The sequence below is a fragment of the Tachyglossus aculeatus genome, chromosome 6 (genome assembly GCF_015852505.1).
Source record: "Tachyglossus aculeatus isolate mTacAcu1 chromosome 6, mTacAcu1.pri, whole genome shotgun sequence".
In the NCBI taxonomy this organism is placed as follows: Eukaryota; Metazoa; Chordata; class Mammalia; order Monotremata; family Tachyglossidae; genus Tachyglossus; species Tachyglossus aculeatus.
The window spans coordinates 34,478,403-34,505,911 of NC_052071.1; the positions used below are offsets into that span (position 1 = coordinate 34,478,403).

The window sequence follows — 27,509 nt, forward strand, 5'->3', positions numbered from 1 at the left end:
TGCTGAGTACTGTTCAAACTTTTTTAAGAGTGATCTGACTTTACTGGGGAGGGGTAGACCCAGAAACACGGGGCACAGACCAGCTCTTTCTGCTGCCTTTAAGGAGGTTGGGTGACTGGCCTAGTTGAGTTGGGACACTGAGTAACAGAGCCAAAACAATGAGTTAGAGAAACTCTTCCCTTCCCGACTCCCTCCCACTGAAGAGGGCTGCCCCATCCCACACTCAACTCGAGAGCCTCAATGCAATTCAAAAACAGGTTTCCGATACTGTCCATTTAGATGTCTCTGGCTCCTAAAATAAATACAGCACCAACTAAACAGGGTGGCCATGATTGGTAGGAGGCAGGAGGGGAGGTGGGGCCAGGAAAGAAATGAACTAGCAATAAAGTTGTTTATCAAAGTTGATTCCTTTTTTCTAAAGACTCTTCTAAATATTAGCCTGATGCTTGTATAACCTAGGACAGAGTAATTTGCTTTCAATTTGAATAACAAGTTCAGAAACCGTTCATGCAGCTGCAGGCAAATTAAACTGGGTTTCACTTTATACAATGCCTGGCTAAGGCAGGGTCCACATAAAGTATGCAAAATAGTTTATGCATACAACGAAAGATCAAGGGTTAAGAGGGAAAGGAGGAAAAGGCAGCCCTAGCATCTTTGCATACCAGCAAATGAAATGAGCTCACATGAACTTCTTGGAATTTGTGCACCATTTTATTTTTTGTTAAGGAAAATAAATAGATTTGGCTGCAGGAGATTTTTCACTATTAAAAAGAGCATCTACATCATCATTTTAAATAAATGAAATAAACAGTAGAATCCTTAAAGAACGTTATAGAAAACATTCTATAATAATAATAATAATAATGGCATTCATTAAGCGCTTACTATGTGCAAAGCACTGTTCTAAGCGCTGGGGAGGTTACAAGGTGATCAGGCTGTCCCTCGGGGGGCTCACAGTCTTAATGCCCATTTTACAGATGAGGTAACTGAGTCACAGAGAAGTTAAGTGACTTGCCCAAAGTCACACAGCTGGGGCTCTCTGCCTAAATGGATTTACGGAACAGAAAAGGGGGTGAAGGAGGAAGACAGAGGGAAGAGGAGAGAAGAGAAGAAGGTGAGGGGGGAAGGGGAAGAAGCGAGGAGGAAGAGGACGAGGAGGAAAAGAATGAGGAGGAGGAGGAAGAAGAGAAGGAGAAGTAGGAAGAAGGGGAAGAAAAGGAGGAGGAAGAGAAGGATGTGGAGGAGGATGGTAAATAGGAAAGGGAAAGAAAGAATAAGAGAAAGAACAAGAAGAGAGAGGGGGAAGGAGAAGAGGTGGAAGGGACAAGCGGCAAAGGGAAGAAGGAAGAGAAGAAAGAGTGTGTTCTCTGACTTGAGTGGTTGGCAACACTCTAGACAGCCTACGATCACCTGAGGCATGACAGGAAAGCCCTGGGACCCCAAGCTGCTAGGGGCTAGTGATGCCTTAGGACCAGAGGAGGATCCTGGGTCAAGGTTTCCTGGGAAGAGAGGAAAGACCTGGTGCTGCTGCCACCCACACAGACCCCTCTTGGAAAAGGAGGTGTTTCCAGCAACAATCCTGCCTCCCCTGGCACCAAAGTAACTCTGCCTCTAAGATGACCTTTGCCTGCGGTCGGAGGGGTCTGCTGAGGTGGCAGCTGCAGTGCCCTGAGTTCAGTGGGGAGGGGCAATCTGCATCAATGATCTCCTGACCCATCACGGGCTCCCTGTTTAGCAAAGGGCTCAGGGCAGTTTCCACTGTCGCCACACCTCGCTTCCTCTGGTCCCGGCTTTCAGAAGTACTATACAGACAGGAGTCATTTCATCAGTTCACTGAAACAGACTCTTGGGCAAGATGGGGCTTTGGCTGCAGAGAACCTCACAATGTGACCGTCCAAGGGAAGGAAAAAGAGCACAACATCTAGCTGCAGTAGCTGACAGATTTTAGATTTGGAGATGCTCAGGCTCTAACTTCCAGTCATTATCTGCCCCAGTGGCCAGGGAAATGCCAGTCACATGTGCAAAATTCCCCGATTCAGAGACGGGGACTGCAGACAGGCCACGGCTATTTGGCACCTTCTCTCCCCTAGACTGCAGGCCCAGGGCACTCACTGTGGACAGAGTGGGAAATCATGTGGTTGAGACCTTTGTGGATTCAGGTCAGCTCATGGATCTTGAGCCTTCCCAGACAATTTAAACCATGCCAAAAGCAACAGGAAGAAAAAAAAATTCAAGCTGCATCCTCATCCCCAGTGCTCCCCTTCCCTTTCCTCCTCCAACACAATAAGCAGACTTTTCTCAAGTCAATTTATGAGACTCCTTCAGGAAAATCAGGTGTGGTTTGAAAGGAAGCCTGGAGGCGGAACGTGCAGAAGTGCACTCTGGGGTCACTAGTCTAATGCATTAGTCTCAATTCACCTGTGCTCCAAATGACCTGCAGTTCAAGTTCCATTAAAGCTGCCCATCAACTACCCCAAATTCCTTAAAGGGATCACAGTTTCAACCCAAAGGGGTGAGTGGTTGGGGGTGCATTCTAGGAACTCACCCAGACCCTTCCTCTACCCAAAAGGCAATTAAAAGGGCTATTCCTATGCCTGCCTTAAAGCCATCCAGTTTGTTTTGGGCTTATTAAAAAAGCGGTATTAGGGTTCGGGTAGGCCAACCCCTAATTTTCCAGCTCCCATTAGGCTTGGAGATTTAGACCCACATTGGACTGTAGGTAGGTGGGCTCTCCAAATCTGGAGGGAATTTTCTGCTGGACAAGGAATGTGTTGGCTAATTCTGTTGTATGATACTCTCCCAAGCACTCAGTACAGTGTTCTGCACATAGTGCTCAATAAATACCACTGATTGATTGATGGCACACACCCCCTTATTCCCTGGGAGTCAACTGGGACCCCACACTGCAGTCCTGTCCCACACTGCTTCACTTGTGCAGGGAAGGCCTGCAACTCTGGCCCTGCTGTTCCTTCCTTTAAACAGGGACTTGGGGATTCTGGATCTGGACCCTAGGAGACCACATGGGTGACAATCTGGAATCAGACCACGGGGCCTGGGTCATCGGGTGTTGATCCCAGAAGGCACTAGAAAAACTGTTGCTAGTTAACCAAGAAGAAATTTGGCAGTGCTGTTTTGAAAAAGTGTGTTCATCTGCTATATTGCCTACATTTCCCTAGTCTCTTATTTGTTCTTCTCTGGCTCAGTTTGGCTCGATCCATCATTAAAGTCGAATGGTAAGTTTACAATTCATTCAAGTAATCTGAAAGCTAGCTTGAAAATATGTATTCTGTAGGCAAATGGAAGCGTAACTCTGGTTTTGCTGAACTGTAGATGATCTCAGAGATTGGGTGTTTTGTTTTGCTTTTTTTCTGACCTCCTTTGAAAGACAGGCCCTCCACTAGCTCAGTTTTAATAGGTCTCAGTCCTTGGCCATACAATTGGACTGTGGACTCAAAATCTTCTATGGAGTCCTCCAAACTCCTTCTGAGTATTTTGTGTTTTTGGAGGGGAAGTTTCTCACTAAAGTCAAGAGTAGACTAGAACAGATTCCTGAATGACAAAGCAGTCTCAGAGGCTAAAAACAAAGTTCAGAACTTATTTTTAACTGACTTATCTATGAGCATTCAGTGGATAATACATTATGGTGATGAAGAGTTGCAAGCAAGCAGACAGAATGAACATTCAAAGAAGGAACTAGAGCCCCTTCATTCTAGGGGCTGTCCCCATAATACTTACCTGTTCGTGGATAATGTCAGACAGCTCTTTCACCATGTCTCTGAAATTTGACTTCAGCCCTTCATGGTATTCTATCTGATCCTCTTTAATTAGCCGTTCATTAAGTTCCAGTGCGATGCTACAGACTTGGATGAATTTTCTGTAAGTGAAGGGTACGGACTTAATCATTTATGATCGGATTATCTGTGACCGACTTGATATTCACCTTTAACTATGTCTCGTCTGGGAAAGAGACTGAGGACTTAGAGCTGTCTCTTTGTTCCCAGGCAACTTGAGTTAAAAGGCTGACAACTGAAGAAGCAAAGATCAGTAAGTGAACTCTAGAAGACAGTGGGTTCGACAGTGCCATCTCCTCTGCTGATTAGTTATGATGACCCACAGTCACTACCAATTCTACGACTTACTTTACTGAGTACAGTAGGTCAGAATTTCCTCAGGGCAAGCCAGTTCAAGCACTGCTTGCACATAATCAGAACAGTGCCATATTATATACCCCCACCCCCCTTCCCAGCCCCAACACTATAACCTCCTTGAGGGATTTCAGAGGCACAGTATGCCAGTGACTCTCTCTCTGTGTGACACTTAATTCATGGATACAATCTCAGAGTCAGCTGCCTCATCTTCAAATTGAAGGACTCCCCTACTACACGAGGGGTTTTCCCGGCTTCCCGTTACCCATTAAGAGGGAGTGAAACTAGGACAGTAGAACTGGAGCCATCAGTTTGGTTGTCAACCTCCAGTTGATTGCTCTGACTGACTTTATCCTATCTTCGCTCTCCGTTAATCTTCCCTGTTGCCTCCGCCCGCTTCCCTGTACCCTGCGGCAGCTCCAAGGTTGGGATGCAGGGGACCAGGTTCCTACCTGCTGCTGCTGACACTGAACCTCTCTTCCTGCTGAAAAACCGCAGGCCTCTACCAGAGAAGTGGAGGAGTGGGCTGCAGACCGGAGCAGACTCAGGAGTGGAGTCTGCTGCCGTCCCTGCATGCTGCCTCTTCCCTCTGCCCCCTTCCTTCCTCCACATCCCCTGGGGAGTCCACGGCAGACACAAACTGCCCCGTTTTGGAGCATCAACCTCACCCACCCCCTGCCCACCCCTCCATCCTGTGTCTTTGGTCCGGGCAGCCAGTGCAATTGCAATAAAGTACTTTAACACAGCAGGCACTGAGCTGATTTTCTATACTGTGGCTGTGATATTGTGAAAGCATACAAACTAGTCCTGGATGCAATGGAAGCACATGTTGAGATTGCATAGCATGACAAGAAATTAGGCGTCATTCTTGGGCGGGTTCAGTCCAAAAAAAAATAAATGTAAAGAACCCATTAGAATAAAATAAAGATATTGTATTATTGCTAGCAGGTTACAGGACTGGAAAGATGGCCAGATACCCTCACCCAGGGTCACTTGGGGATGTTCAAGGGTGGGACTGGCCTGTTGGTCAACAGGGTGAAAAGCCTCACACTCTTGGGGTTGCCCCCAAGATTTCCTGAGGGTAGAGCGAAGGGAAGTGAGGGAGCTGGAAGCTGGCTCTGAAATCCAGCCAGAAAGGCTCTTCATTCATGTGGTAACATGTTTCTCTTCACCCCAAACTTTAACCTGTGGTTAATTTAGCTGTTACCTTAATTAAACTCTAGCTGCCAGCTTTTCCCCAAGAAAAATTCTCAGGCAGTAGATGACCTTACCACAAAACTTACTAATCAAATCCGTAGCTTGGCCCTATCAGTCTTGAGCACCAGAGGCTATATTACCTTGCATTTAGCATTCTCTGTTACCATCTTTTCCATTTGTGTTTCTAATACTAATGATTATGGAATTCGTTAAGCACTTACTTGTGCCAAACACTTTACTAAAACCTAGGGTAGATACAATTCAATCCCAATTTTGATCTTGACTGGTTTGGTAGTTCGATTCAGAGCACTTCCAGCTAGATTCTGGAGGGAGTTCCTAATTCTGTATCTTCCTTTAGTATTCCTAAATGCAGGGTGACTGATTGTGGATCCTGATTTACAGGTACACAGCAAAGTGTCCCCAGTTTCAATCCAACAAGGAAAAACCCGCAGTGCAGACTAATAACTCTATGACATTATTTCCACATGTTTAGACTTCTGGTTGGTCACATGCTGCATGACTTACTTGCCCTGATGACCCACTTCTGCAGATTATATTTCTGTACTATCTATTTGGGTGGAGTCAAGTCTCCTGTAATGTGAGGATGACTTTCTTGACAAACCTCGAGAAGGAAAACTTGAGTTATGATACTCATGTCTTGGACTCATGCAGAACGCACCGGTTTTTTTTCCAATGTCACATTCTACCCACAGCACTTAATACAGTGCCCTACACACATTTAGCCCTCAATACCTATGATGACGATGATGATGATGATGGAGATGTGTGGTGTCGGAAAAACATTCCCTAATTCCCCAAATGTCTTCCTTCTAAAATGTGCAGTGTAAACACAGGTTATGGGAGAACTAACTGAATTTGTGATCATCCTGTCTCCTCCCATTAGACCTAACGCGTTTTGTGTTTCGCTCTTGTTTTATACTTAACCTCAGTATCTAGCGGAGGTCTCTACAGTTCATGGAAATGCACTCACTAATTGGCCAGAATTAAGTTGTGTGCTAAGGGAAGTTCAGTGTACTATACTCTCTGAAAGTTCATGCCCTCCCTAAGTGCCTAACTTACTCTCAAAGAATGACTTAGGCCCTGGGATAAATTGATTCCATTAAGAATTGACCTTCTCTCCACACTCCCCACTATTATTCATTATTTGCAAATATTTATCCTACTCAGTGAAGACTCCCTGGGGAGGGAGGAATCATGAGCTCTACTAAAACCAGAGGGCCAAACAGAGCAAGAGAGATTATGTCTTTAGTGATAAATGCTGCTTTGGCTTCTGACTGAGCAGTTAATTGGTGCACGCCTCTGCCACATCAGAAAACAAGGAAAGCATTTCAGCCAAACCCCTAAATTATTTAGCATCTTCCCTGTAACTGCTGAAATAACTTCCAATCCCTCGGCCTTGCTGCTTTGGGATGAAGTCATTTTCATGTTGGGGAGTGACTCTGAAATCCCAAATGTAGCACTTGAGTGTAAAAAAGAAAAATGGGTTATGACAAGAAAACTACATTTTGACACCAATTGATTTCTTAAAAAATTGAAATATGGCCTTTATTTTTTGGACCAATATTCTTCCACAAGATGTAATTCCCCCTCAATTTATTGTGCGTTAAAATGGCCAAATACAAATGCTTTGCTAACATAGAACATAAAATTGGTTCTTTTCCTGAATCCTCACCTCCATCTTTCTTCATATGTCTACACACTTTAGAAACTTCAAAAGACTAAAAGTAACATTCTCTTAAAGTTGTGAATGGTGAGTGAAGTTACTACTGCTAACACACTTCATTTCAAAAACAAAATAAAATAATTGAATGCCTTCCAAATTTTAACTGTGATTTGAAGTGAGAATATCATGAATCAGCTCCTTACCAGGAAGTTCCAAGGTAACTTACCGAAACATTTCTTTCAATTCATTTACTTTCTTTGAGGGATACTTGCTCAATTGGTTGTCATTTAAGAAAGCTCGGGCATATGCCAATGGGCCAGCATTGACCTAAATTACAAAATGGGATAAATATACAAATACACACACACACACACACACACACACACACACAGAGACATGGCTCTTGTTTATGGGGAATCATTCTACAGCTGATACATTTAAGTTACTTAAAAACTCATATTATACTATTTAACTTCAATATGAATGATCAAGTATCAAGAATTTCAGATTTCCAAAGTCAACTACTGTTTTTCAAGTCAGAAAAGAAAAATAAGACATTTGTGGTGATACACCTTTGTTACTTCCACTGCAGTTGATGGTTGAAAAATCATTAACTATAGCAAATAAAGTGTAAAGATAATATTTAAATGAGCAGGTTAATGATTTCTAGTATATAAATAGGATATGGCACTTAGGAAGAGTATCATGCTCTGACAAATCCCTTTAACATGAAAATATTGCAAAATTAAAAAGGACTAGCAACATTCCAGAAATAATGGCCAGGTTGTCTAAATTCCTGGAAGCCAGGGGTATTAAGGAATTTTGGTTCCGTTTCCTAGTATGGGGATATGCCCTTTCTGGGAACTGAATTAGCAACGCTCTGACTCCCTACACATACCTGGACTGAAACACAGCCCTGCAACTTGAGTTGGAGCTGAATCATATCCACTTCAGGAGAGGAACAAAGCATTTGAAGCTCCGCAGTTTTATCTTTGATTTCATCAGTTGCAACATCAATTGGTTTTAAATGAATCTGTTGTTCCTGATTTACTGGTATCCTCTTCTTAACATATGGAAAGGTGTTTGCAGCTATTAAAGGAAATTTACAACAACAAAAAAATCATTTTTAAAAAATCTGGTGGAACTCAATGAAACACATTTTGGGATCTCTTCCCTGCTGGGCCGTCTGGCAGTGAGCGGGGACTTCCAGTGTACCAGGGGACCATTTACAGCATCGTAGCACATGCTTATCACAGTGCTAAGCGCTTAGTACAGTGCTCTGCACATAGTAAGCGCTCAATAAATACGATTGATGATGATTGACAAGGAATGACTTGGCTACTGATGAGCTACTGAAGTGGCCTAGTCTACCTTAAGGCAGGAGATGGCCTATACCTCTTCTAGAGGCATGTGGCATTTATTACCACATTGTTAAGTGCTGCAGTGGATAACAGGTTTTAAGATTGGGCACAGTCCCTGTCCCACACAGGGCTTAAAATCTATTTAATTCCCATTTTACAGATGAAGAACTTGAGGTCTAGAAATGTTCAATGACTTGCTCAAGGTCACCCAGTGGGTCAGTGATGGAGCTGAGACTCAAATCCAGGTCCCCAAATTCCCAATCCCATGTTCTTTCCTACCCTAATAACATATGTGAAAGTGGTAGTTTATGGTAGTTTATGCAAATAAGGAACTGCTTATCAGCAAAATATATAGCACTTCTCTTAAAATACCTTTTGAGCTTACCAGCTGCTCTTTGCAAGGCTCAAAAAAGGATGACAAAACTGAATGCTTACATTTAATATTCAGAGAGTGTCCAACTTACTAGTCAGAATGGTTCGCCGTTTGCACTGTTCTTCTACACAGCCTTGCTTTTTGCCTGATAATGTGTAAGGGGCCTCAAAGACAAATCTGTTGATATTATGATTTTTTTCAAAATCAGTCTTTCTCTCAGACAGTTCTTTGTCTTCAAAGTAGGGCTTTACAAAAGTGACTTGGATGTGAGCATATTTGGGATCAAGATCTTTGACATTTACCTGTAACAGAAAGGCATTTTTACTCACTATGAGGGAAGAGGGGAAAGAGGATCAGAAGATTAATGACCAGTGCAGGAGGAGTTGATATCTAGAAGAGGTGTCCAATGTGACTGTATTCCCAAATTGATACCTATTGGGGTTCCCAAGTAGCTGAGAGGTAGCTTGGCTATAGGACCTCAAAGGCTCCAGTTCTGGGCAGAATCAAAGAGAAGGGATCTCATGGCCTCAGCCCAGGGTAATCGTGGAGTTGTGGGAACCCCCAGGGAAGTTCCTACAGCCTCATCCCCTATCTCTGTATAACAACAGAACCAGAGTGCAGGATGAGAGTTTCTGGTGCAGTTTGGGATTGTGGGAAACCAATATGGTCCTTTTAGCATTCCCCATTCTTCAAGAAAGGTCCAAGATTTCTCCCTGCTCTCCTGTCCCTTCTTCAGTCCTCTCTCTTGAATCAGAGGATGAGTACTGGGGTTTATGCCTCAGGCCAACGTGAGTTCCAATCAGCATATTGTAACCAATCATCCCACCTTCAAGAGGACAGTCGTACATTTCACCAGTCTTTCTGGCAAAAGTCCTTCTCTGAACCACGGCAAGGTGAATTCAGAGCACAGGGAAGCAGAAGTGTCGGAAGGAGATGTGACAGCAGCAACTGAGCACAGCCACTGTTTGTTTCCTAGAATTTCTGGCTGAGACATCCAAGAGAAGTGTTGTCTGGAGAACAGTGACGGTGGGAACTTTAAGGAACTGGTTGTGACCATCTCTGACTCCATCTCTGCACCCTTTTCCTTGTCTTTTTCTCTCTCTCCCTTTCACCCACCCCATACGTGTTTGGACCATTGTCCTCACCTCAGAGACGGCCTGCCTCTCTATCCCACACTGAGTGCCAGAAAACCTGATAACTTCTCATTAAGGCAGATCTTCCCTGTGGCTTTACTTTACTTGGAAGCTATGATAAACAGGTCCTCTTTTGGGTAGAAATTTGAGCTGAGCCTCGGTGACTTTTCCAGGAGGGAATTAGAATTGATTGCTTTTTAAACACATTTTCATACGCCCACATTTTCCTCCAGACCCAACCTGGAAGTCTAGCATTCACTGCTCCGGAGTTTCTATACGCTTGCCCCAGCAAGTGATTAGGCCTCCTCAAACAAAGATAGATAACAGAAGAAATTATTTATATAATTGAGGAAATTCAGTTAGGCAAAGGAGGACAGCATGTTCAATTTCTCAGGCCTGCCATCTGCTTTCTTCCAGGCTCCATAGTCATGCACTAATTTTCCTAATTATGAAAACGGATGAAAGTGGTAATATGCACCAACATTATTGTTGCCCTTTAAGACTTTAGAAAGTTTAGCCCCACTGAATACAATCTACTTATGACCCATCACCTCAGAACAATTAATTTTCCCATAGCATGAAAATTACATATTCCGTAAAATAAAACGCACCTAATCAAGGCTTTCTATTACTTTTGGAGGGTAAATGAGTTAACACAGTAGAAGAATTAGTGATCCAAAGTTCGCGTGGTGGATATTATCACCAGTATTCTTTGGTCAAGTCTGTCTAAGTAAAGCAAAACCAAAAATTCAAACCACTGTAGATAGTGAATAAGGAAATGACTGTTTTGGCCTGGACTGTCTGCATAACAGGCAAAAACAGATGGAAGAGAAATTTAATAGGCTCTCCTCTTTACTTTCTATTAACCCATTTCAGGGTTGTGTGGAATCTGGGGTGTTGGATAAGTTTTTGATTGCAGACATGCTGGTGTCTGCTTAACCCACTGTTACAAGTAGCAACAAGATGAAATATAAACGGATGGATGTGTTAAGGGGGAGAGGGGGAGAGGGAGACAGACAGAACACGCACGCATGTGCGGAATTTTTGCTGATTCCAACATTAAAAAATGTTCAAGACTACACTTGCACTTATAAAGCATCTTTTGTACAAGTTGAGCAATTTAAATGGGTCTCAAAGCAGAGCAATGCCTATAAGATTGACACATATGATTTCATCATAAACTAGTCTGAATTGGGGCAGTTTTCAATAACATTTCGAGGCAGCACCACAGACACATGATTATCGGTGATATAAACGATGATCCCCAAAGGGTCTGTGCAAATAAGTGTGCCACCCATAACTTCAGAGAACTTTTGGAGGCACTTTGAAAATTTGGCCTCAAAGCTCAGATTTGTAGATTATGATTATTAATTTATCTAGTACTTAAAGTTTAAAATATATTTTGCAATCATTGTGAAGGTATTAAATTTCTATCCATTTAATGCCATCTCAATCGGACAGTAACTCTAGAAAAAATGCAGAGGGTTTGAGGATACAAGTTCCAAATGCTCACCACAACGTCTAGCACACTGTCACACAAAATAGTTTCCGTTTAAACTCAGCTTTTTCACACACCCACCCCTAACCCCCGTTCCGGGATATACTTTTAACAGGCTGACCTCAATTCTTTTCCGTAGTGTAAAGTTTATCGTGATGAATAAGTACTTTTATCTTGGCACTTATAGCAGAGAATTTAAATTCAATAGTAAAATTATTTTCTCATTTCAAATGGCTGCCTACTAACTTTATGGTAGTAAGCCTTACAAAAATGAACTGGCATAATACTGGATTCTTTAATGCTGATTGAAATATGCACAGGGCAGACCAGGCTACTCATTCCATTTCAGGGACTGGAGTTAATACATTAAAATAATTTTCACTCAGAGTACTACAAGCTATCACCATTGCCAGTACCACAGTATATGAACAGAGAAAGATCCATTAAGGCTCTGTCTATAAGCCCCTCTTCTCCAGTCTCCATGCATACCACTTTCCAATCTCATGTATTCTTCTGCTCCTGTTCTCCATCCTCTATTTAAGGTTAAACATTAAAGGCAGTCAATGAAGTTCTGAACAGCTTGCTCAAATCTTACCGATGTCCAGAACGCACACCAAACACACTACCATACGCAACCCATATTTCAAGGCTTATTACTGCACCACTACAGATTTTTCTAAAATAAAGTCCATAAGTTACCTTGTCTGAATCCTGAATTATTTTGACACTATCCGCACCAAATTTTTCACCATAAAGTTTAACAAGTCTCAAGGAAATTTCCGACAGGCCTGTAAGTTTTGGCTCCTTGTAGATATATTCCTTCCCATCTTCTTCTTCAAAAAAAGACTATTGCAAAGTCCAAAAAGAGAACAATTTTCAATTTTTAGGAACATGAACGTTTTAAATATTTCAGAGACCCTGGAAATACAGTCTGACAACTAATTTTCAATGTTGGCTATAGTTATTTTCAATGGCCTTAAAATGTGAATTAAAACAGACATTTCATCTCTAATTTAGTCAGAGATACTAAATTAGAAATATCTCAAGATCCAGAGTGTTTGGGAAGCTAATAAACCACAAAAAAATTAGTAATAACAGAGTTCAATGTAGAGCTGCTCTTAGGTTAGTGAAACAAACTTAATTTTGAAAACTATCCAATGCAACTTTAGAAATGAAGAATTTGGCTCTGATTAGTAATGTTACAGTTCTTCCAAAAAAAGGAACATGAGGTCTTGTGCTTAGTTATTCCCATCACAGGCAGGCTTTTTATTGCATATTTCACAACCTCAAAACTCCTTTCACCAAGGAAATGCCTTTGCATGCCCTGGGTTGCAGAACACCACTTTGTCTTTAAGTAAGTTTACATTTATTGTGGGGGGAGAGACCATTTCTACAGAATGCCCAATTTCAGCTCTAGGGACCCTGAGCGGTAGAAGACAGGGGCCACCTGACTGAAACTTATATCCTCCCTTCAGCGAATATGCCTTCCGGGCTCTGTTCGTGCCCTTCCCATCCATAGTGTGGACGCTAGTTTTAATCTGGGGCAGTGGTATGGAAGGGAGAAGAGGTGGGGTGTAGGCCATGAGTCATGAGGGAGATGGATCTGAGCATATACTCATAGGTGCCCACAATGAGGGGTTACCCACCTCCCTCTCCCCACCTCGAGTCTTTGGAGTTTAATTCCCAGACTTATCTCTGGTCTCTGACAAGACTCAAGAGTTTCCAATCATAGCTGAAAAGGCCCAAAATGGTGGCTTTCTGGCCCATTAGCTCTTTGAAGCCTGCCCCTCTCTGGACCTCACCACCCCCCTGCCCCCAAAATCCCAATTCCCTTTTTGCCCCTGTGCTCCAAATGAAGGTTTGGCACCTAAAATTCCATCCAGTTGGCTCAATAGTTAAGCAGCCTTCTCTGGGGATTATCCCACCCTCCCTTCTTCCCTTCCACTGTGCAAAATTCCCAGCTTGCTCCAAGAGACCATCTGGCCTTGACAGTACCCTATTCGAAAGAAGGCTGTACCTCTACCCCTGCCCCCAACTTCCCACACATGTTTTGTAGAAGCTGAGCCTTTGAATTCTAGGGAGATCACTGGGAAAAATTCAACGTGTAAGTAAGATCACTACAGTCTGGTGAAAGAGGAAGGAGTCCAGGGCAGTGAGTGAGTGGTTTTAAGAAAACCAAAGATGAAGCAATGGTGGATGGAAGTGTGTCATTAGTGACTGGTCAGAGCGTATTTCCAGGCACAAACCCCTTCCTGCTTTCGAGAAGACTGTTAAATTAATTTCATACCTTATCTAAAAGCCTGTGAAAGTTGAGCCCCAGCCTATTTTAGAGTTTGACCATTTATTTATTTTTTCCAAATCAATTCCAAATCAAAATCAATTTTCCAATGATGTCAAGATTGTCATTTTAGGAAAGAGTCTACAGTACATACTTCTGGGAATGGTACTAAACAGACAAGGATCTGGTATAAAACTGGTGCTTTTTTGCTCAAGTAACCAAAACAAGGCTTTTAATTTCACCAACTGCAGCCCACTTACTTGTCCATAAAAGGCAACCCTGAAAAAGGTGCCCAAAAGTCTTTTTCTAGTATGCATGACTTCCAGGACTTTAGTATAAGCTCCATGAAGTGTTCTGTAAACTTGGGTAAGTTTCTGCAAAACAAACAAAAAACAAATACTCCTTTTTTTCAGTTTCTAAAAAAACAAAAACCCAAAACCCAAGAGAAATGACACACAAGTGAATACTGCCATTGGAAAGTGCTTTTCATTGTAAGATGCCACTATTAGATAAAAGGATGAGTTTGATAGTAGGAGTAGCAGCATTTATGGATTATTCACTGGGATGCAATCAATATACTGTACTAAGCGCTTGGGAAGAAAAAAACAACCAAGGACACAATCCCTTCCCACAAGAACCTTATACTCTAACTGGGGAGAAAGATATGAAAGAGTTACAAAGAGAATAACTGAAATCCATAATTGTACACCTGAATAAACACAGACACATAATTGATGAGGGTGGGTATTAATAAGTACAGAAGATCTAGAGATGAACAATGGATTTAAGATGACAAGAAATGCTGGGAATTAAGTCACAGAAGGCATGTTGGAGGAGGTGGGCTTTCAGGAGGGCTTTGCTTATGGGGAGGGAAGGAGTTCCAAGCTGGGGGAATAGAGTAAAGCACAGGAGCAGAGGCAAAAGAGTTGAGAATGAGGACCTTTAATCTCATGCTGGTCAAATAAAGCAAAAAAAAAAGGGGTTATTTGGCTGGACTGACAAAGTCAATTTTGCATCTTCAAAATATTTTTAAAACCTGCACTTGTTTTTAATACAGCAGATGTACTTGATTCTCCTATTATGCTGGTGGAGATACATGTGATTTATGCACCAGCTGGAAAGACTCCAATATTTCACTATTCCCCCTTGCCCGTGAGGGCAACCTAGACCTCTCTCCAGCTTCTTTTGGGGCAGAGAAGTTTGGACTGTGGTGACTGGAGTGTGGTGATGGAGCCTTGGAAAGACAGAAGTTTGGGACCTGGAATAGTGCAGTCAAACACCGAGGGCTGCCAGGATAAGTCACACCCAGCCCAGGTCTGGTCCCGTGGCTGGGGTGTGGATATCGCTGAACCGATCGGATCAGGTCCTAACAGGACCGAGCCCAGCTCTTATTTCAGGTGGCCCACCCTCCAGGTACACTGCTACTTCGTGGGCCCAAGATAATAATAATAATGATGGCATTTATTAAGCACTTACTATGTGCAAAGCACTGTTCTAAACACTGGGGCGTTTACAAGGTGATCAGGTTGTCCCACGTGGGGCTCACAGTCTTAATCCCCATTTTACAGATGAGGTAACTGAGGCCCAGAGAAGCTAAGTGACTTGCCCAAAGTCACACAGCTGACAAGTGGCGGAGCCGGGATTTGAACCCATGACCTCTGACTCCAAAGCCCCTGCTCTTTCCACTGAGCCAAGAGCCTCAGAGACAGAATCAATCAATCAATAGTATTTACTGAGTGTTTACTGTGTGCAGAGTACTATAATAGGCACTTGGGAGAGTTCAATACAACAGTTGATAGCCCATAGTGAGCTTACAGTCTAGAGGAGTGAGTTGTGGGTCATTTTTGGTTTGGCCAGACTCACTTTTGGTTCAGTGGCCTCCAAACCCTAGCCCTAAATGACAGGGAGAGGAGAAGCATGACAGAATTCCAGGGCATCATCACAGCCAGGCCTGAAACCAGTGGGCCCACAGGTCATCCAAAGCATGGGCATTGATTTAAAAAGATGATGAGAACCAGGTCTGCCCTTTCCCAGGGCTCCCACCCCTTTGCCCCCATCCTCTATCCCAGGACTCTGCACTTGAGTCCACTTTTCTCCCTTTCTTCCCAGAGAGAACAAAGAAGAGGTGGAAGGGGACAGCTTGTGGTTTCACATTTGCCCCAAGACTCAGAGATGGCACAGACGGGCACTATTCCAGCCCTGCACTGAGCTGGAGCCAGGCAGCAATGCAGGGATCTGTTATGATACATCCAGATACATCCAATCGCACAAAGATTATGAATTATGTACATATGTTTGTACATGTTTATTACTCTATTTATTTATTTATTTATTTTACTTGTACACATCTATTCTATTTATTTTATTTTGTTATTATGTTTGGTTTTGTTCTCTGTCTCCCCCTTTTAGACTGTGAGCCCACTGTTGGGTAGGGACTGTCTCTATATGTTGCCAACTTGTACTTCCCAAGCGCTTAGTACAGTGTTCTGCACACAGTAAGCGCTCAATAAATACGATTGATTGATTGATTGATTATGAATGGAAGGGCCAGGTGACTCAGTGTGGAGCTGGGGCACGGCTGGCTGTGGAGCTTTTGCCCAGTGCCAGTCCGGGGACCTAAGCATAGTGCTGGTCATTTTCGATCCATTCCACATTCTACACAAAAGTAGACAAAATTACAGTACCTGAGGTTTTAAAACTTGGTTTAGGGAATCTCAATTATCCAGTTCCAAAGCCGTTCTGGATTTAGTGATCGAAACATAATCAAATTTCTATTCTCTCCCTTTGCCTCTAGCCAATTGTTATTTTCTTGATCACAAACAAGGTTCCTTGCAAGAAAAAACTTGGAAAATAAGGTGTAGTGTCAATTTTTTCGACACTAAATACCTCTTTTCTGTTTCAGAAAGTGTTCCACTACTCAAAGAAAGAGAACAAAATGCTACCCATTAAGCCTACCTCAAACTCACGCCGTTTTTCATAAATGGGGATGATCAATTTGGAAATCTCAGAAATTACTTCGTAACGTTCTGCCTTCCACAAGCCATCTACACATTGTTCCAAAAGCTCCAACAAAACTTCCTGTGGCAGCAACAAAATACAGTTGACAAACGAAAATGGTTAGGTGACAAAACATTTTGAATAAGAGCCTTTAAGTAATTCACATTAACGCAGTATGTAGCAGAGAGAGGGGCATGCAGATCAATACTATTGGAGGTATAAGAATTCTTGTAAACGATTTTGCTTAGGTGGAAAATGCTCGCTAAAAGCTCGTTATGGGGTTTTTAGCATCACTTTAGCAGGGCTCCAATCACCAATGCCAATTTTTACTAAAATAAAAATTCACCCAAGTATTTTAAGTACGCAGGGTCACCAACAAGTTTGTTTCTGGTAAGGCATTAACTGTGAATACCCTTTGACAAGTGAGCTGACAAACAGACACATTTTTATTGAGCACAAAGAAAGGCAGCATATTTTTCAAGTTAAATTTGTGAAACTAGTGAAGAGAGCCCTAGGATACAACCTCACTGTAGTGGACATCCATCATCCCAGCATCTTCCTTCATTGCTCCTTCTTCATCAATATTAGGAGTGACTTTCTTGAAGGCTGAGCATCCACTCGAGAACAATTCTACAGGTGGAAAACAGGTGGAAAACATCAGGGTGAACTAAGGAGAAAGACTACAAACAGGGGACTAAAGGCCTTAAAGGGGCCAAAGAAGTCACTTGGGGTTTCCCTTTGCTTTTAGGTAAGTAGATGACTAAACTATCCACAGGATAGATGCTTATCCTTTCTTTGATGATCTCCACAAGCCTCCCTCGGGGTATTCTTTCTGCCAAATGGTTGTTTTTTAAAATAACTTGCAAAATAATTCCTATCAGTCAATCAATCCTATTTATGGAGTACCTACTGTGGGCAAAGCACTGTATTAAGCACTTGGGAGAGTACAATATGTCAGAGTTGGCAGACACATTCCTTGACCATAACAAACGCTTACTTCTATATATGTTCCTTTCCCCTTTTCCCATCTTCTATGGATACAAAGGTAGCAGGCACCTCAGAAAAACATTTCAGAGATTTGATCTCGCTTATTAAGTGGCCTCTCTGTCCAAATAAACTAACCTGGTTCCTTAAACCTTTCTTCACAGAATTTATTTTCCAGTCCTTTTTTAAGTTTCTCTCGCCATTCCCCATGGAACCCTCTTCAAGTGTCTCTCCATATTATTTGGAGAGAACAATTTCTCAACGTGATTAGGGCAAATGGAAGCAAAATGCATTCTCATGTTTAGACTACTGGATGCTAAACAATTTTTAAGAGATGGTTTCCAAGAAAGATATATATTTTATAAAAATCTCAAGGCTGATCTAAAAAAACCCCCACCAAAATAACTAGTCAAGGTGACTCTTTATCCCCATCAAAACAAGTCAGGGATTGATATTTATGACACTCTCTTCAGGCAGGTGCAAAAATCCCCACATGATTTATTGTGTGTTTAAAATATTATGTTACTATGTTACCGAATGTTACTATGTTTATATTTCTAATACAGCAAATTGTGTAAAAATGATGAATAGATTCTGAACTTGCTTTAGGAAAGGGCTCTCTATCAGTGCTAGAAGATACAAAGTTTTAAGGATTGCAAATAAACACTTTGCCCAAAAGAAATTTTTGATAATGATTTTAATGAAAGAGAAGTTGAATTAGAGCTATATATTGTACTGAGGTTATTTCTAATTTGATTTCTGTCAGTCATAAACATTGTACAGAAATTATTTTCTCTCTCTTGCTTAATAATTAGATTTAAAGTTTAAGGACTCTAGACCCCTACAGTTCTCTAGACTGTGAGCTCCTTGTGAGCAAAGAACATGTCTAACAACTCTATTATATCGTACTCACCCAAGTATTTAGTACAGGGCTCTGCACATAATAAGCACTCAGTAAATAAGATTGATTGATCCTATATTTTCCATTCATCTGGAATTATGGAATTACAACTATTGATACTTTCTGTGAGTTTCCTCTTCAGAATATTTGAAATGGGTAACTATATTTGCTATATACACTAAAATACATCATATTCAGTTTAGCTATAAAATGTCCTGACATTTTAAAGTTTATGCTTTTTTTTTAAGGTATTTGTTAAGCACTTACATTGTGCAAAGCACTGTACTAAGCGCTGGGGTAGGTACAAGTTAATCAGGTAGTACACAGTCCATGTCCCAAATTGGGCTCATGGTCTTAATCCCCATTTTACAGATGAGGGAACTGAAGCACAGGGAAGTTAAGTGACTTGCCAAAGGTCACACAGCAGGCAAGAGGCAGAGTCAGGATTAGAACCAAGGTCCTTCTGACAAAAGGAGAATTAAAGAGGTGTGATGGTGAAACTTTTTTCTCCTTCTGACAAGAGGAGAATAAAAGGGCTGTGATGGTCATTTTTTTTTTTTTTACATCTGGACCAGCCTAATCTAATTTTGGTAAAGAAAAGCAAGCTTTTGTCAATGAAAAATCAAAATGAAATAAAGCCAGATTGAACAGAGGTCAAATTGCCCACACAAAATAACTTTTGAAAGGGATATTCCTTATGGGTTTCTGATCATAAAATGTGTGTTATTTATATATCTCCATTTGGTACCAGCCCAGTCACTGTACCGATTAAAATTTGATTTCTACCTGAGGGAATCTCTGAATCTTGAAGGAAACTCTTCCTTCAGATGCCCCTGGAAAAATGAAAGTTGACTGGAGCCTCTAAAACCTGGCTCAGCGCTGCCCTTGTTGGCCTTTCTCCACAGCCTCGCTGTGAGGCTGACAGAAGCGGAGCCAGAGTCTCTCAGTGGGGCCAGCTTCACCTGTCTTGCCTTGTGAATGTGCATAAGAGTCTGCAGCTATGTCTTTGCGAGTTTGGCTAAATAGAGTCTGGTGTCTGGACTGTCATTTTTCGGTTGGAATGACCAGCTGTTCTCCAAACTGAGTATGATCCCAAGGTTATTGTGGCTTTAGTGCCCAATCCCTCAAAAAAGACCTCCGGAATAAACTGGGGCAACTGTCTCCTCAGAGAGGCATATTCTGTCTAATTGCAGCAGCTGGATGAAATGAACACGGGCTACTGCAAACCTCCTCCTGGCTGGGTTTCGGAGGCAGCTCCTTAATACAGTGCAATCCTCAGTCTCCAGTTAGGCCCAACCCAGTATGTTTTGAAGAGGGGTAGTTTTATGATAAGGCTTGTGTGGCTGTTGGGAGTGGTGGGGGCTGATGTGGGAAAGAGGAAAGGGTCAGTTGAACAAATCTCGGGCTCCCTGTGGACACAAATGGACATTTATTTAATCAATCAATCAATCAAGGTATTTATGGAGCACTTATTATGGGCAGAGCAGTGTACTAAACTCTTGGGAGAGTACACTACAATAGATTTAGTAGAGTCGTTCCCTGACCATAAGGAGTTTCCAATCTTTGGTAATCTGCAAAGGATAGATGTTTAGTACTGAAATTATGCTGTTACCATTAGCTTCCATTCTTAATCTATTCCTATATCTAGTTGGGAAGCAGCGTGATCTAGTGGATAGAGCACAGGTCCGGGAATCAAAAGGACCTGGGTTCTAATACCGGCTCCGCCACTTCTCTGCTGTGTGACTTGGGGCAAGGCACTTCTCTGCTGTGTGACTTTGGGCAAGGCACGTCTCTGTGCCTCAGTACTTCATCTGAAAAATGGGAATTAAGACTGTGAACCCCATGTGTCCAACCTGATTATCTTGTATCTACCCTAGCACGTAGAACAGTGCCTGACACACAGTAAGCGCTTACCAAATACTGTTCAAAAAAATCACCTCTCTTTAATGGAAGCAAAAGGCAACAAATTGAGAGGTCCAGTAAATCCAGAGTCAAGCAGGAGATGAACATGTGTTTTCACACTCAATCAAGTGTTTTACTGGCCTTTATGGCAATGGAAGCTATGGAAGTGCAACAACGCGTCAATCCTATACACTCTAACCCCTGTGCCCTCAAAGGGAGACATCTTACTTTTTCGGTTAAGAAACTCTGCAACCAGAGCTGCTACATGGACGTAACACATTGCAGCCTGCAAAGAACAAGAAGAGAATTTGTCAGACCAAACTAGGACCCGGGGACTTCGCAGTGTATATTCAGAGTGGAATCTTAGATGTCACCTCTGAAAAATCTCCGTTTTTGATGTGGATCTTGGCCATGCTGTCAAGCCAAGTTTTCCTGAGCTCTGGGGTGCTCGCATAGGACTTGGCTAGACTGTACTGGAGGTCTATCAACATTTCTGGATCCCTCTCGTGTTCCTTCATTTGAGCTGTGGCCATGAGAACGGTGCGGATTCTCTTGGTCAGGTCTTTGACTTCTGAGGGAAAAGCAGTAGCCTGGTGAAAAAATATTCAGTCGATCAATCGCTGGCATTTATTGAGCACTTGCAGTGTGCAGAGCACCGTACTAAGCGCTGGAGAAAGTACAATATACTAATCCAAACAAGCCTGATTAGGGTCTGGAGTCACAGTCAGAGAACCCAACTTTGCATTCTGAAGGTGGGTGGGTGGTGGAGCCCACAGAGTGCCTTCTGGAACTCAAGTTTCTCACGGAGGTATACCCAGGGCACCAGACCCACCCAAAGAGACCGGGAAAGAGAGCAGACTCATGCAGAATGAGAGACGGGAGAGATCCCGGGAGAAACAGGGGGAAGGAAAACAGACACTCAGCATGATCTAGTGGACAGATCACAGTCCCTGGGTTTTATTCATGGCCTCACCACTTGTCTGCTGTATATGACCTTGGGCAAATCACTTAACTTCTCTGTACCTCAGTTCCCTCATCTGTAAACTGGAGATGAAGACTGTGAGCCTGTGTGGGACACGGACTGTGTCCAATCTTCTATCTACCTCAGCACTTTGAACAGTGCCTGGCACATAATTAGCACTTAACAAATACCATAATTATTAATAATTATTGTTATTAACCCCAGTCAGGTCACCTTCCAGCTGCCAGAGCCTCCCCTTCTTCCTGCTACCTGTGTCTCACTGCAGACTAGGCAGTTGGGGGAAAGGAAAGAAAAAACTAAAAGGGCATTGTAATTGTTTGTTTGGCTTGCATCATTAAAACATCCTCCACAGCTATTATTAAGCACCTATTGTATGCAGATCACTTGGGAACCTACAGTAGGAGAAAGACATAATCCTTGTCCTCAGGGAGCCTGCAGTTAATAGGGGAGACAGGCAGATGAACTTTTTCAAATATACACTATGTAGAAGAGTCAGAGCAGGAGTAGAAAGTGGTGGCAGTGGCAAATGCTAGATTGTATAGTCTGTGAAAGCAGATATCACGTCTACTAATTCTACTGCATTCTTCCAAACCCTTAGCATGGTGCTCTGCGCACAGTATGTGTTCAGTAAATACTACTTGGTTAATTGGCTAGATGGACCATTAGTCTGAGCTAGTTTGGCGTTTCTTAGGTTCTCATTAGCCAGCTAATTTTAGGAGGATCTTTTTATCACAATTATGTTAGAATAAACTGGTGCTCACAATGTAGTTTTGTCAAGAAAGTACATCATCATCATCAATCGTATTTATTGAGCACTTACTATGTGCAGAGCACTGTACTAAGCGCTTGGGAAGTACAAATTGGCAACATATAGAGACAGTCCCTACCCAACAGTGGGCTCACAGTCTAAAACGGGGAGACAGAGAACAAAACCAAACATACTAACAAAATAAAATAAATAGAATAGATATGTACAAGTAAAATAAATAAATAGAGTAATAAATATGTACAAACATATATACATATATACAGGTGCTGTGGGGAAGGGAAGGAGGTAAGATGGGGGGGATGGAGAGGGGGACGAGGGGGAGAGGAAGGAAGGGGCTCAGTCTGGGAAGGCCTACACCCTAAAGTGTATTTCCTGACTGGTCCAGGAGTCTGCCCGATGGACAGGTGGGGGCCAGGAATACAGCCCATTCATTCATTCATTCAATCGTATTTATTGAGAGCTTACTGTGTGCACAGCACTGTACTAAGCGCTTGGGAAGTACAAGTTGGCAACATATAGAGATGGTCCCTACCCAACAACGGGCTCACAGTCTAGAAGGGGGAGACAGACAACAAAACAAAACATGTAGACAGGTGTCAAAATCATTAGAACAAATAGAATTAGAGCTATATACTCATGATTAACAAAATAAATACAACAGTAAATATGTACAAATAAAATAAACACAATAATAAATTTGTACAAATATATACAAGTGCTGTGGGGAGGGCAAGGAGGTAAGGAAAAAGGGAAAAACCCATCACAACATGTCTGAATAATAATGACTAAGGCAGGGGGAGGGGGAGTGAAGATTAGTTAGGGTATATCTCTTGAAGCAGGGGTGGCTCAGTGGAAAGAGCACAGGCTTTGGAGTTAGAGGTCATGGGTTCAAATCCTGGCTCCGCCAATTGTCAGCTGTGTGACTTTGGGCAAGTCACTTAACTTCTCTGTGCCTCGGTTCCCTCATCTGTAAAATGGGGATTAAGACTGTGAGCCCCACGTGGGACAACCTGATCACCTTGTATCCCCCCAGCTCTTAGAACAGTGCTTTGCACATAGTAAGTGCTTAACAAATACCATCATTATTAGTATTATTATTATTGAAGAGGCCTCCAAAGGCAGAGGCTGGAAATCCTACCCGACAGGTTTGAAAAGAAGCTGTTTGTGGCCCAGAGCAGATAGAAGACTGGATCTATCACAAATTTTTCTCTTTTTCCTATGCCATCAGCAACTTGCTGGGGCTAGTGGGAAGCCCCAGGTCCCTCCTGTTTCCCACGGGAACCACCCCTCCATAAGAGCTCAAGGAAAAAAAAATGGAGAGAACTGCTAAACAGTCTAAGGCATGTAAAAGGCCGGAGTCTGAGGAGGGCAGTCCAGTAGATAAATAATCCTAAAATAGAAAGACAATGTGGTGAGAACAAATGCTGCTTGCTGGTGCCTCCACCCACCAATGTCAGCAGATGTGCTAATGTACCACATGAGTCCGCAGACCAGCAGTCACCCCCAGGAGCTCAAGAAAACGAGCGCCCAACAGCCATCAGGTGCTTTTTGAAGAGTTTTTCTGTCTCCTTCCTCAGTCTCCCTGAGGAGTCCCTTCTACACCTCTTCCACCCCTTGGTATTTCAGTTGCAGAAGCCAGAAAAATCTCAGAAAATTCAGCCCTTGAGCAATCTGTTCTGGAAGAAGGTCACAAAGACTCTGCAATGGGAATAGCTCCTTCAGGAGGAAAGGAATGGGCCACCAGGACAGGGCTGACCTCTGGGGAGTCTGATTTTGGGGGCTTGATCCTGGCCAAAGAGACCGGCCCATGACATGCTCAAGTCATAGCTGCACTCAATCAATCATATTTATTGAACGCTTACTGTGTACAGAGCTCTGTACTAAGTGTTTGGGAGAGTACCATATAACGAGAGTTGGTAGACACGTTCTCTGCCCACAGCGTGGCTCAGTGGAAAGAGCACAGGCTTTGGAGTCAGAGGTCATGGGTTCAAATCCCAGCTCTGCCAATTGTCAGCTGTGTGACTTTGGGCAAGTCACTTAACTTCTCTGAGCCTCAGTTACCTCATCTGTAAAATGGGGATTAAGACTGTGAGCCCCTCATGGGACAACCTGATCACCTTGTAACCTCCCCAGCGCTTAGAACAGTGTTCTGCACATAGTAAGCGCTTAATAAATGCCATTATTATTATTATTATTATTAACAAGCCTACAGTCTAGAGGGGAGACAGACATTAATATAAATAAATTATGGATTAATTCACTCATTCATTTAACTGTATTCATGTATTCAGCTGTGTGCAGAGCACTGTACTAAGCGCTTGGGAGAGTACAATACAACAATAAACAGACACATTCCCTGCCTACAAGGAGCTTGGTGGGGGCAGGGGGAAACAGACATTAATATAAATAAATTACAGATATTTACATAAATGCTGCAGGGCTTAGAGGCAGGGATGAACAAAGGGAGCAAGTCAGAGACCCAGAAGGGAGTGGGAGAAGAGGAAATGAAGGTTTAGTCAGGGACAGCCTCAGGCATTAGTAAATAAGAGTGAGAAAAGAATTACCCACATTTCAATCCAATTCAATTTCAGAGTAGGCTTAGAAATCAAGCCAAGGAATAAATTTCAGATTACCGCTGAGCTTCACACCTGAGTTTGTATAGCAGATGATCACATAAACAGATTAGGAAGCTATTGACAGCTTTAGAATTGAACACCAGAGAGATAGTGTTTGCCCATCTGAGGTAGGTTAGGAAAAAACTTACCTTCATTGGTCTGTCACTATTTGCAAAATTATTAATGATTGACAATGACTCCTGAAATCTTGATCCTCCACTCAAGGCCACATCTGCTATTAGCTGGCTCACAGCAATTATTATCTGTGGGGAAGAATCAATGAATCAATCACATTTTTTGAGCATTTACTGTGTGCACAACACCATACTAAGCACTTGGGAAAGTACATTTTAATAATGTTGGTACATATGTTCCCTGCCCACAAGAAGCTTTAAGTAATCTTTACTTTTTAAATAGTTTGTATTTTAATCACTGAGAGCATTCTTATAATAATAATAGTAATAATAATAATAATAATAATGGCATTGTTAAGCGCTTACTATGTGCCAAGCATTATTCTAAGCGTTGGGGTATATACAAGAAAATGAGGATGTCCCACATGGGGCTTGCAGTCTTAATCCCCATTTTACAGATGAGGTAACTGAGGCACAGAGAAGTTAAGTGGCTTGCCCAAGGTCACACAGCAGACAAGTGATGGAGCCGGGATTAGAACCCACATCCTCTGACTCCCAAGCCCAGGCTCTTTCCAATAAGCCACGCTGCTTCTCGTAATGTGACCAGATTATCAAGTTTCTTCTAAAGAGTTTGCTTAGCTTAAATTTTGCTGAAAAATATGAAACTTTTGAAATCTTGGTTTGGTATAGGAGATTCAGAGGATTAAAGTGTTATTGCACAAATACAAATTCTAATGCCAGATGTTACATTCTGCTAAGGGTCTTCCTTTATATGAACATTTTTATTTATAATTTCGATTAGTCATAGACTGTTTTATCCCAACTTCCTGTTGAATCTATCATGGTAACAATGGCCGCAGATTTTCCAGGCTGAGCATGCTGCTCTGGTCTGCTGGAGATGTGCTTTTAGCAGATGTTCCACCACCAATCTGGGGAGTGTGGAAGCCAATAAATACCCAGAAAATCCAATTATTAAACATTCCTTGAGGACAAGGATTGAACCTCGCTCTTCCTTTGTAATTTCTCACAGCAACACAGCAGATGCTCAATAAACCAAGACAGGGGCCAAACTCTGCTCTTCAGTAAAGACAGATAACCAGGGATTTCCTTCTGTGGGCAGTGGGGCCAACAGTTGGGATACTCTGAACTTTCCTCATCAGTAACACTCCAAAATGAGCAATATTGGCCCCATGCTCAGATTTGAAAAAGGTCCTCATTCCACTCTATTCACATTAATTATTATTATTATTGTATTTTTTAAGATCTTACTATGTTTCAAGCACTGTTCTAAGTGCTGGGGTAGATACAGGTTAATCAGATCAGACACAATCCCTGTTCCACATGGGGCTCACTAAGTAAGCAGGAGAAAAGGTATTGACATGCCATTTTACAGACGAGGAAACTGAGCCACAGATCAGTTGAATGACTTGCCCAAGGTCACACAGCAGGCAACTGGCAGAACTTGAACTGGCACCAGGTCCTCGTGCTCCTTCCACTAGGCCACACTGCTTCCCCAACTTTACAACTTATACTCGAGGTGCAACGTAGGAGGTGAATATTAACCTAGAGTATTTCCATTTTCACTGACCTGCAGGTGTGTTCTCAAAAATGTTTTCCTTTTGGTGAACTCAAAGTTATTCCTCATCAAAAGATACAGAAGTGCGGACGCTTCATTCCTAGTGGAGCTTAGCTTCGAGGTACAGCATTTCAAAACCTCATAGCAAAATGCGGCACACATGTTCACCCTTCCTTTGAAAAATGCTGCAGGAAACTGAAGAAGGGTGAGAGAGTAAATATTTGTAATACACTGAAATCCATGGTTCCATCTCCCCGCTAGACTCTCAGGCTATTTGAGCTGAGCTTTCTAGTCAATTCCTTAAAAAAAAAAAAAACAAAAATAAAACCCCAGTTTCTGTTTTGCTGTACTATTAACATCTTCAAATCTTTGTGACAATAAATAGAAGGATCCAAATTCCATCAATAACAGAACCAGGCCTCCGCATATAATTGCTTGTCGATAAAGTCATTCCTGGCACTGAGAGAACACGGTGTCAGAAAGCTCCTAGACCTGTCAACCCTTGCTGAGAGAGTGTCTGGTCTAACAAAACAACTCCCTTTCCTTCTTCCCATGGTCTTTGGTGCTTTTTGGGAACCATCAGTGTTAATATGATGAACCAGAACTACCTGATGTTCCCAAGGTCAGGATTTTAGGTAATAATAATGATCATAATTGTGCTTTTTGTACTAAGCACTGGGGAAGATATAAGATAATCAGGTCCCACATGCAGCTCACAATCTGAGTAGGAGGGAGAACAGGTATTGAAACCCCATTTTGCAGATGAGGGAACTGAGGCACAGAGAAGTGAAGGTCACATAACAGACAAGAAGCAGAGTTGGGATTAGAACCCAGGTCCTCTGACTTCTAGGCCTGTGCTCTTTCCACTAGGTCACACTGCTTCTCAGAGGCAATTCAACCTTTTAGCGGGGATGCAGATAGGACAGCGTGGCTCGGTGGAAAGAGCCCGGGCTTTGGAGTCAGAGGTCATGGGTTCAAAT

At 42.4% G+C, this 27,509-nt stretch overlaps 1 protein-coding gene across 2 annotated transcripts in view; it reads right to left on the reverse strand.

The window, feature by feature from the left end:
• Positions 1 to 27,509, reverse strand: part of DOCK11 (dedicator of cytokinesis 11) — a 164,677-nt gene that overhangs the window by 1,199 nt on the left and 135,969 nt on the right. For both annotated transcript variants that reach the window (XM_038747890.1, XM_038747889.1), the window contains 12 exons: positions 26,542 to 26,724; positions 24,969 to 25,082; positions 20,828 to 21,043; positions 20,682 to 20,739; positions 17,190 to 17,296; positions 16,625 to 16,747; positions 13,930 to 14,043; positions 12,091 to 12,237; positions 8,852 to 9,062; positions 7,925 to 8,115; positions 7,253 to 7,353; positions 3,736 to 3,874 (listed from right to left, as the gene is read on the reverse strand). In XM_038747890.1, coding sequence (XP_038603818.1) covers positions 3,736 to 3,874; positions 7,253 to 7,353; positions 7,925 to 8,115; positions 8,852 to 9,062; positions 12,091 to 12,237; positions 13,930 to 14,043; positions 16,625 to 16,747; positions 17,190 to 17,296; positions 20,682 to 20,739; positions 20,828 to 21,043; positions 24,969 to 25,082; positions 26,542 to 26,724 — 1,704 coding nt within the window. The remainder of the gene's footprint in view (positions 1 to 3,735; positions 3,875 to 7,252; positions 7,354 to 7,924; positions 8,116 to 8,851; positions 9,063 to 12,090; positions 12,238 to 13,929; positions 14,044 to 16,624; positions 16,748 to 17,189; positions 17,297 to 20,681; positions 20,740 to 20,827; positions 21,044 to 24,968; positions 25,083 to 26,541; positions 26,725 to 27,509) is intronic.